This window comes from Gadus morhua, chromosome 8 (genome assembly GCF_902167405.1).
Source record: "Gadus morhua chromosome 8, gadMor3.0, whole genome shotgun sequence".
NCBI classification, from domain to species: Eukaryota; Metazoa; Chordata; class Actinopteri; order Gadiformes; family Gadidae; genus Gadus; species Gadus morhua.
The window spans coordinates 26,968,356-26,980,223 of NC_044055.1; the positions used below are offsets into that span (position 1 = coordinate 26,968,356).

The 11,868-nt window shown below is 40.7% G+C and overlaps 2 protein-coding genes across 3 annotated transcripts in view; both read right to left on the reverse strand.

The window, feature by feature from the left end:
- ptrh1 (peptidyl-tRNA hydrolase 1 homolog) overlaps positions 1 to 11,453 on the reverse strand; it is a 37,240-nt gene extending 25,787 nt beyond the window's left edge. For both annotated transcript variants that reach the window (XM_030364416.1, XM_030364415.1), the window contains exon 1: positions 11,128 to 11,453. In XM_030364416.1, the coding sequence (XP_030220276.1) occupies positions 11,128 to 11,259 (132 nt within the window). In that variant the 5' untranslated portion in view covers positions 11,260 to 11,453. The remainder of the gene's footprint in view (positions 1 to 11,127) is intronic.
- On the reverse strand, positions 7,320 to 9,855 carry LOC115549285 (uncharacterized). Its single transcript, XM_030364414.1, has 2 exons — positions 8,748 to 9,855; positions 7,320 to 8,138 (listed from the first exon to the last, which is right to left on the reverse strand). Exons 1-2 carry the CDS (start codon positions 9,296 to 9,298, stop codon positions 7,673 to 7,675), a joined length of 1,017 nt encoding a protein of 338 aa, XP_030220274.1. The 5' UTR covers positions 9,299 to 9,855; the 3' UTR covers positions 7,320 to 7,672.
- Positions 11,454 to 11,868: the final 415 nt, after the last annotated feature.

The window sequence follows — 11,868 nt, forward strand, 5'->3', positions numbered from 1 at the left end:
TAATATACTACGGCGGAGATTTCCCTAGTGGCTCAACGGCACAATGGAATGGAATTACGGTATGTTATATTTTTCCCCCACAATGGTATGATTTCGAATCCCGTAATGCATCATATTTTAAACATTCATTTTCCTTTTATTTCGGCTTAAAACGGTTGTACGTGACAAGTTTCTTCCAATTACACTCCAAAAACGAATGCGAGTGGAAAAATGTTGACATTTAATTCAATAACAAATCAAAGAGGCATTCGCAAGGACAGCTACGTGTCTGGTCCCGCCGTTTCCAACATCTGGCGTAGCCAGTGCCACGGCCACGACAACAAGCGAAGCATTCGGCTGAGGGTCACCAGTTAACACGGTCACGACTTGAACTGAAACATCGGGAGCGAAGGAGAGGCAGCGGAGAAGCTCTCGGGTCCACTGCGGAATAGAGGCTCACGGAGACCCTATGGAGCGTGTGTGTCCCCTGTTGTAGGATTAATTGTAATAAACGCCGTGATCGGCTTAAAATCCTCACTGCCAAGCGTGATTTGTACGTGGAACCCGGCGACATCAAGGGCCGGGTTACCACAGCACACACACACACACACACACACACACACACACACACACACACACACACACACACACACACACACACACACACACACACACACACACACACACACACACACACACCAGTGTTTCCTATGAGGGGCCGTTTAGGACATAACTAATTGAGACACTCCCACACACATACCTATGAAACACTCTTACACTCACTACTGAAACGCTCACACACTCACTACTGAAACACTCACACGTACATACATACTCTTCTGAAACACTTACACATACATATGAGAAACACACACGCATACATACATACCTCTGTGGCATATATACATACATATGAAATGCTTACATTCATACAAGTGAAACATTTATACGTATCTATCTGAAACACTCATGCAAGCACATATTTGTATAAATGTTTCAAATGTATGAATACGTTTTTCAGTTATATGTATGTATGCTCTTACATGAGGATGTGCAAGCGTTTCACATGTAGTATTCATACCAGTAATTTCAGTAGTGACGGTGAGAGCGTTTCAATAGTGAATGTAAGAGTGTTTCATAGGTATGTGTGCATGAAATTCCAAGGTCAAGGTCGGCATTTAAACCGGAAGGCGGGAACAAAGAGTGCATTTTTGAACAGCCAGAGCGCGCCAATCTGAGCCAACCGTCAAGAGCGAGTAAGAGCGTGACATTACCTCAGTAATCAGACCGTTAATAGTCAGTTATCTCACTTACACCTTATCTCACTTACTACTTACACTAACCGTCAATGGCAGACAATAGCCTTTTAACCGCTGAAGCCGTGTCCTTACTGAGGAACTTACTACAGTCGCCTTCACTTATTAATAACGTGACAAACTCATTAGGTACACCTTCTGCCAATTCAATTAATTCGGAAATTAGGTCTTTGTACCAACCTGGGTCTAGCAGCAGCAGCATGCAACCCGCACCAGTCAACGGACTACTGAATTATTGTCCCCGTTATGAAGCAAGGGCAACTTTTAGCTCATGGAAAGCTAAACCCAGGCAAAAGTAAGTATAATTGTTTATTTTTTTATTGTTTAAGATAACTGTACCGTACCATTAATTTGCATTGTTCTAATATTGGCTAGCCAGCAACGTAAAGGTAATGTTGCTTGTTAGCTATCGTAGCCCGACCTATTAGCCCCCCACTCGCTGGTACACGTTACTTAATATTAATTTCGGTGTCAACCAGGATAAAGGATTTTAAACAACATAAGCTCCAGCCCAAAAGGGGTATTTAAATGGTATGTGTGCAAAACATTACAGTTGTAGAGCGTAATCAAGTGTACTAGATAGCCATTTATTTATGTGTGTACAAACTGTCATGAAACGAACTGCGCAAATTCGATTTCGCGACGTCGAGAACTTGTGAGGGTCATACAGTTTTCAACCGACACCGATATCTCTCTCCCTCTTTAAATTGAGGTTTACCCGCTTATCACAGGTGACAACTATTACAATTTGTAATAGCTTGGGGCTAATAGGTGTGTTTACGATAGCATATTTGCGGGAAGATAGCACTAACGTTGGCTCGTCTGACGCGTTGTTTTTCATAGAGTCAGACAGAAAACCCCGTACCACAGGACGTTCAACAAGGACGTTATTTTGCTGCTCAGTCCCTCAGACGACATAGTCGTCAAGCAGCGGAGGAAACAGCAATTGTACAAAAGAGGGCATATATTAAATGCTTTCGAGTTCGATAAATCCTGGGACCATGGGGCAGTTCTCCGGGAAATACGTAACGCTTTTAAGCAGAAAATTCCCGAAGTAGGGCCATATGAAATCCGTTTTATTTTTTTCCAAATTCCGTTTTGTTTTTTTCCAAATTCCGTTTTTTCCGTTTTAATTTTCATTAATTCCGTTTTTACACTTAAAATCATCAGAACGAGTGTCAAATAAGTGCCAACGAATACAATTTAATCAGATAGAAGACTACATTTATTAAAACATCACAATATTGCACTGTTTTTAGTGCTTCAAATAAAAACATGACATAAATATTAAAGTGCTTATAAACTATTTTTTTATAAACTCAAAGTGTTGTTTGAAGGGGCGTGCCCTGGCTACGGCGTTCATTGTTTTTCATATGGATTTTGGACTTCAAGTGGTCATCGCACGTATCTTTGCGTTTCCAATCGATAGTATGTTGACATATTCTACAAAACACCTGAGTGATAGAAGTGTTTTGGATATTGTTCGGCTCTGAATTTGGGGTTAGAACCGAATTACGGGCGCTTCAACTTCTTCTTCGGCTTCTTGTTAGGAGCGGGACCTATTGTTTGCGTGGTGGACAGGGGATTTTTTTTTAACATTGTTGTGCGAGTGACTGCTAAACATTCAGTGACGTTAATGTCACCTGTGTTGTTTCCCTTTTCCCTCGAAACTGAATTTCACCAAAATAATGGCGAATTCCGCTGCATTCCGCTGCATATTGTAAATGTGACGTCTGATGTGCCTTGTCCCTGTTGCATGTTATATGTGCTGAAAAACAGGAACCTGCTGGAAATCAGTTATTTTACTAAGACAGGCCCGTTTTAAATTGTAACTTTGTTACTTTTAATACTTTCCTGCTTAATAAAATAAAAAAAAAATAAATAAATAATAAAAAAATATTATCAGTTGATTCCGTTTTTATTGTCCAATTCCGTGATCCCGTCCGCGTTTTCGTTATCGCGGATTTCATAGGGCCCTACCGAAGATGTGAGGTATGTAGCGTTAACATTATAGCAGAGCCAGTCAGACTCCAATTCACTGTAGTCTGTATTCGGAGACCTTTACTTATCTAATTAAACGATAATGTTTTTTCCAAGAAGGACAAATGCCCTAAAGGTATAGCTGTATACAATACATACATACATCCTAGTAAGTGGAAGTGCTCCAAAATAAACTTTCTTGTTAGCACACATACATTTTTAGAGCCATATACCCCAAAAGGGGAGCACTGTAGAGCCCTGGTTTAAGACATCTAAACAGAATTACTTTATAATTAATACATTCATTATTAGACTATTTAGTTAATTCCACCAAAAACATTACAACATTACACAAGATTGTATGGATCTCCTTGCATACATTCTAGAAGTGTCTTCAACATTCAAAATGGCTAATCACTGATATGTACTCAATTGGTTTGCGCACAGCTGTGAACTACTGATGGCCTGTGGCAACAAGCTGATTGCACCAATGTTGAGGGATGGCCAGCAACTCGATGCCAGTTTAATACATAAAATTCTGAAATTAAAGGCTCTATATGTGAGGCCCTCCAGACAACTTGAGGCATGTATAAAGGTGTTATCTGTAACTTCTGAGTTTGAAAGTAACCTAATTGTGCATGTACTGTAATTATTTTCGAAAGTTGCATATAGGCTATAACTTTAAACCAATCCGACATGCTGAATTTTTTACTGCTGGTTTAGTGAAGTACTCAACAACAGACAAGCAATAAGATCTTCGAAATATATCGTTCTTTCACAAGTTAATACATTGCACAAAATGTATGAAAAACCACTACAGCATCTTTGTTTGAGGAACTGTAGGCTAGTTGATAGAATGACTATGGGATATTAACTGCAATCAATTATATCCCGTTTTAAGCCTGAAAATTCTGATACAAGTTGCTGCGAAGAGGAGGAGGAGGACGTAGAGATGGTGCGGTCAGTCGCCACCAGAGCAAGCGGTCTATTCAACCCTGGCAGGGATCAGCTGGACCACCCCACCATGTCGGCTGGCACCGGCGAGCACCGTGGCCAGCAGCCTTGTTCCAGACAGTACCCCACAATCGACCACCACAAGTACCGATTACAGAGCCTACCTTTCGGTTATCGATCTGTCATCTGATGAAGATGGAGATGAGGATCTGTATACTGCCTTATCGGCCAGCATGGAAGACCAGATGTGAGTATTGAAATATTGCCTTTTATTAAACAAAAGGTTCTTTTACTTGAGGTCTTTTTGATTGCTCCCGTTGCTAATTTTGATGATTGTTCTGTTCTTTAACTTTTGCTAGTCTAAAACACACCATTGTTATTGTAAGTATGCACTGTATAAAGTTGAGTTACATTATAAACTATTGCAGTGTGCGATTTTAAATTCCTCTTAAATTATTCTGCTATACTAACTTAACCCAATTAAAGTGAATTCTGTATAAGAAGTCATTACAATGTACAATTATAAATTACTACAATTAACAGGACAGTTAGCTGAAGTGAGGATTAAAAGTTATTACAACGTTAAATAATAAGCTAGCACTGTCCTTGTCTGTAAGTGAAAATCAGGTGGATGTGTGTATGCACAAATGGCTACACTATAACTGCGTATGGTTGGAACAGTGATCTAAACATTATTTTCCCTTTGATGTTTGCTTTCAGAAAAGAAAGTTCATCTGGAAGTGTCCCTGTACAAGAGATTTTATCTACGCTTGGTGAAAAGATCAACCATAACCAAGTCAACCGGTTCAACATAAACCGTGTTGCTGTGCTGGATGGTGCCATTCGGGGCTTTAAAAGAATCTCGTTTGACCCGACACACAGGATAAGTGTGCGTTTTTCTGACGACAAAGGAACAAGTGAAGAAGCTGTGGATCTTGGTGGTCCAAGAAGAGAATTTCTTCGACTGCTTACAGAAGCTCTTGCACAGTCTTCAGTGTTTGAGGGAACAGAAGGGAACCTCAACTTGGCTCTTGATTCATCAGGTAGCCATTATCTTGTTTTTGGTTTTCATGAAATAATTATATACCCTGTAAAATAGATTATGGCTCCCACTCAATTTTGAACCTCATAGTGATTTTAATCCTTTGAAATAATAGCCTAACACTGTAAAAAGCCAGTGTGGCTACCCTGGTACCAAAGAGGGTGCCAAACTCAGATTACAAACTGTGACTTTAAGGCATTTCCATGGCAACAGTTAAAAGGTTATGCTAACACTACCTAAATTCTACCTCTCTTTTTTTTCAGCTGTCAGAGAGGACCGATACTTTGTTACAGGAAGGGCTATTGCAGTAAGTCTGGTACATGGAGGGCCTTCACCAAATTTCTTGTCCCAAACACTGTTTGACTGCATAGTTCAAGGGCCAGAGAAATCTAGACCAAACCTTGGGGACATCACCGACTCCGAAATCCGTGAGAAAATACAAAAGGTTTGTTGCATTTTCATTTCATCATATTCAGCATTCTCTATCTATCTGTCTTATCATTTGTGCCCCCAATTCAGTTAAATGGATCAGTTTATATCCGTTTTACACTGTGGTATTTTGCATCTGCCACAAGATATCATTTTGGATGTGACGAAGTGCCCAGGTTGCGTTCATTGGACTGAAGTAGCCTTACCCAATTAAAAGTAAAATCATATCACTGGCACGTTATAAGCCACTAACGTCAAAATTACAATCACCTCTAGCAAAGCAGTGTTGAAATATGAGAAAATTTGAGTTTTGAGCAAAAAGTAGTCACTGGAATAATGTTTAACTGGAATTTGGATGAGAATTTTATCTGATTTTTAAAAAATGAACTGTTAATCATTTTTAGGTTTCAGAATCAACAACTCTGGAGGAACTCACCCAGTAAACCGAACCTCTCCAAGACTATCTTGCCAATGCAGGCTGTCTGAAGCCACTGAAAAGTGTTGACGACAGGGATAGACTTGTGGAAGATGTCTTGATGTTTCAAGTCATTAATCAAGTCCGTGGACCATTTGAAAGGTATTTTAAATTTAGTTAAATTGAAAATCCTGTTGTTTGATGCCTGACACATGCAAAAGAGTGAACTCTTCATTGAATCACCATTCCTCCCATACTGTCATAGGTTCAGAGATGGGTTAAAAACGCTTGGAGTCCTGGAGCAGATCCAGAATCATCCAGAATCGTTCAGTCCAGTGATGTGCTACAATCCAAGGCCGCTCACCGCTGACCAGGTTGATAGGCTGTTCCACATCCGGTGGTCAGAGGAGGGGAGCAACCAGAAAAGAGAGGAGAGAACAGTAGTTGCTTTCTGGAGGGACTATTTGCAAGATGTTGAAGGTATGTGTGAGAGATAGAGAGAACAACTCAGGAAACTCATATGTGCACTTTTCTAGGAAAAGGGAAACAAGCTTCTGGTGTTAACATGACAAAGTTTATGATTTAAAGTATTTGGTCTGTCTCTCATTCATATTTATCTTCCACCCCAACAAAGTCCTGAAATGTAGTTTGTGTTCTGTGCTTAATTCTATGCTGTCCTGCTTGCTCCACAGAGGAAGATGGATCAAAGAAGTTGGGGGACATCCTAGCATTTGCAACTGGATCTGATGCAGTACCACCAATCGGCTTTTCTCCTCAACCATCTCTTGAATTTCTTCACCCTAGTGGTGGAGCAGCAAAGTTCCCTGTTGCCAACACCTGCATCAGCTGTCTTCGACTGCCGATCTACAGCACGTACGATTGTTTTAAGACCAACATGGACTTTGCAATAAGAAACACACAGGGGTTTGGCATGCCATAGATGATGAATTTAAAGTTCAAAAGTAGAAAAATGTAACAGTATGTAAAAAAAAAAAAAAAATCTGACATTTTGTTTATTGTACAATTACATGGTAATGTCGGTATCCACTCCAAAAATGTGTATATGTTGGAAATTCAAATTACTGAATTCACACTAGACACAAGTTTGCTTGCTTTGTTAACTTCAGGGGATACATTTCCTAATAAGGGCTTACATTTGTCCTGTTGTTTGTTTGAGTAAGAATGGAGCCAGTTTACTTGATGAATTTGTTTTTATTGTCAAGTTTAATTAAAGTGTACTTTACTTGTTGGATGAGCTTGGGGGTTCTGTTGCAGAATGTAGATGTGTCCAATCTACATTTTTTTTATACAGGTACATTTACATATTAATAAATGTTTTATGTAATAATAGCCCCATCTCTTAATTCAAGTTCAAGTTTATTGACATACTAGACATCAACTAGCAACATCAATATCAGTAGTGAAATTCTTAGGCTAAGAGCCAACTCAACTTTGCACACTAGTAAGAGAATCATTCACTTAGTCCTCTGGGATGTCTTGCTTGCAAAAAATGTAAAAGAGACAGAAATAATTGTATTCCATGATTTCCATCATTCATTAATGGGTCCTTCGGCTCCTGAATTCTCTTACTCCCCTTCGAACCCGAGGTAAGTAAATGTAATGCAAACAAAATAAATGAAGATCACAAAGAGAGTCAAGTATGCCTTCATTTTCCATAAACGTAAATAAGTCAGAGAAGTAATAAGAAACGACTCGGTTTAGTCCTGCCCATAGCCTCTCTATTCTTTGGTTGTGTACGCTGCGCCCCATGATCATACTCCCTCTATTCACCCCTCTATTGTTCAGCATGAATCGGGCAACCTCTATGTTTTCCCTTCCATGGTCGCTCCGTACTCTCGAAGGCAGACCAAAGTCAGATACACTTTGCTGAAACAGGCTCAAAACGCTTGATGCCCTGTTATTATTGAGGCACTCAAGGTATATGATGGAGCGACTGTACCCATCCACACAGCCATGGAACACCATTCTCCACCTCACCAATTCATGGTTCCCGTCAATATGCCTGTATAAAAGAAAGAAGTGACAGCTGTTACAATCCTGGAAAAACACTCAGAATTATTTAGGGTCACATCATACAAGTGGTCCATCTCTATGGGCCAGAAATATTGTTGCGAGACCTTAATGAACCCTTAGGGTAAAAAAAAGGTTGTATGTTTGTGTTATTTGTCCATTAGTATCAGTTATAATGTAGCTGGCTTCCCCAACTGATAGCCGGGCAAGATCACCATTGAGCAATAAAACAATGAACTCATGGTGAACAGCCAAATATCAACAATATTCAAAATATGTGTTAATCTTGTTAACCATAATGTGGCTAATCTCCCGAGTGTGTGTGATCTGTGATCACGATCACTTTTATGTAAAATATGGTGATCAAAATGATCGTGTTGATCACACACACTCAGGGATACATTGTATTTTTTTTGACTCAATGGAGCTAAACCAGTCCTCGGTTGGGGGAAGTCAGCTAGTTCTAATCTAGGGAAGCCTATGAGCGAAACTTTTAAATCAAAATTGTACCGGTAATATAAATACAGGGATCACAAACAGTAACGTTAGAGAAGCCATAACTTGTAAGAATAGACCTGTCAATGGCCCAAAGCACACATACCATAACTCGTTTGGAGTTTGCACACTGTAAACCCTTCGGCGAATGGCTTGACTGCGTCTCAATGACCGTCCGACGGGATCAATCTCCTGCAGAGTTTGACGGATCCTCCAGCGCTGGATACGAATTCCGCGAGCCCGTAGACTTCCAATGACGTATCTCTCACCAGCATTCGGGGTACTCATGGAAATCTCCCTCACGATTGATGTAAGTTCTACATTGGTCAAGGACGTGTATTCTAAAGGTCCGACACCAAGACGTTGCCTATGTCTGAACACAGTCCGACGGCTTATTCCGAAAAAAGAAGCAATTCCCTGCCAGTTAAAACCAAGTCCCAGGCACTGGTTAAATTGCTCAACTGTTATGTCGTATCGTGGGCGACATGGAATGCCAAGTCTGGCTGTAGGTGGAACCGGAGGAGGAAGGCAGTTTTCTTGAGTATTTCTAGGCCTAGTTCTAAAATTACACAATCTACTGAAACAAAAACATATTGACTGCAAAAAAACAACAGTCTCTCCATCAGGTCCTTCCCTAGAGCGAACCATGGACAACATAGAATTTAATATAATGGTGTGGTCATTAAGCTCTCTAAAACATTTCTCGTCTCCCGGGTCTTGCTGTAGGCTTTCAACGCAGCGCAGCACCCTATTTAGATAACATACGATTTCATCGCGATTGCCAATTACAAATAAAGCCTCCAGACTGATCAAAATAATTAAAGTTGCACCTTCATATTCATATTCAATAACACAAAAAACCTGAAATGTCAGTCACGCTCTTCACCGTTGGCTTAGATTGGCTGAAATGACACGCTCTTCACCGTTGGCTTAGAAACCGGCATTCTTTGTTCCCGCCTTCCGGTTTAAATGCCGACCTTTACCTTGGAATTTCATGCACACATACCTATGAAACACTCTTACATTCACTATTGAAACGCTCTCACCGTCACTACTGAAATTACTGGTATGAATACTACATGTGAAACGCTTGCACATCCTCATGTAAGAGCATACATACATATAACTGAAAAACGTATTCATACATTTGAAACATTTATACAAATATGTGCTTGCATGAGTGTTTCAGATAGATACGTATAAATGTTTCACTTGTATGAATGTAAGCATTTCATATGTATGTGTATATGCCACAGAGGTAGGTATGTATGCGTGTGTGTTTCTCATATGTATGTGTAAGTGTTTCAGAAGAGTATGTATGTATGTGTGAGTGTTTCAATCAGTAGTGAGTGTGTGAGCGTTTCAGTAGTGAGTGTAAGAGTGTTTCATAGGTATGTGTGTGAGAGTGTCTCAATTAGCTATGTCCTAAACGGCCCCTCATAGTTTCCTATACATTTCCTATACATGGCGCGGCGCCACAGAATCAACATCGAGCGGTACGAATTGATTGTCGTTTTTTTTTAAATTGTATTAAAAAAATTAAAAAAATAAAAAAAATTCAATAACGCGATTTGGAAATCTAAAAATCTTTCCGTCCATTCATCTCTGCATAGCACTCGTTCTCCCTGTCATACACACACACACACACACACACACACACACACACACACACACACACACACACACACACACACACACACACACACACACACACACACACACACACACACACACACACACACAGAGCGAGAGCGACGATGCAAACACATGAACCCACCGATGTCACCCGTCGCTTAGCAACCGGACACGCTGGGGTTGATAAGTTACCGGACTACTGTAACTACTACGGAGTGATAATATCAAAGACGTGAATCAGGCAATAAATCCTATTTCCTTGACAGCGGTAATGTTCGGTGTGCGTTAAAGTACAGACGGAGTGGACCAATTGCGAACTACTGCAGCTGCTCCAAGTTAAACCCCAAACTAATCGGAATAAGTATTTATAGCGGACTACACCACCTATTCTATTCCGCATAGAATTGTATTCCGAACCGATTGAGGCGTATATATATGATACTTTTCTATTCCGATTGAGCTGTTCTTCCACATCTATGCGAATCAGATGTGTCCGCATGCAAACGCGGAGTTACATGCAAACTCACTGACGGCTGCGTCGCCGTGCTGCGCCTGCGCCGCCGTGCTGCGCCTGCGCTGCCACCCCCCCCCCCCCCCCCCCCCCGCGCACCACACATTGGTCCTTGGTCTGTGGGAAACACTGCACACACACACACACACACACACACACACACACACACACACACACACACACACTAGAATTGGAAAATATTTCAATATAGCCTACTTGTAGGCTATATTGAAATATATAATGTCCTTTCACAGAATTTCAACCTCGTAGTGATTTTATCTATTAAAAAATGTAATAAAAACAACGCAGTATAAAACTTGACTCTCCTTGACAGACTTACCATCCTCCGGTGCGCCCCGAAGTGCGCGTCTCTCTGCGTCTCCATCAGCGGTCCGAACCGTTTATACAGCAGAACTCGACTCACAACTCGGGTGATTGTGCATTGCATAGTTGCAAAGTTAAAGAGCTTCATCAAAAGGCCTGACACACAACGGTGAAAACTGTCGGTTTATCAATTACCTCCGATAGTCTTCTTTACGTCGTTAGTGGTTGTTTAATCGATAAATATTCCAAAAAAATCGAATCTGTGTGGAGCTACAAGGAACACAGCGTGTAACAAGGGTGAATGATGATAACGCTGGAGCTCAGACGGTTCCAGAGTCAACGTCTTCCTGTTCTGTCCGATCACAGCGCCCTCCTGCGGGCTGAATGAAACACACACACACACACACACACACACACACACACACACACACACACACACACACACACACACACACACACACACACACACACACACACACGCATGCACACACACACACACACACACACACACACACACACACACACACACACACACACACACACACACACAAGCACGCTATGCACACGCGCACACACACACACAGATACACAAACTATGCATACGCGTGTTTGTGTGTGTGTTTTTTATTAATTGAATGCATCTTTACCTTGGCCTATGAAAAACCCTGTAAATGTAAACTGTCTGTAAAAATGTATGTATTTAGCCAGTGCACATTTTTATTTAAGTATTTTTTTATTTTTGATGAATAAAGATTTC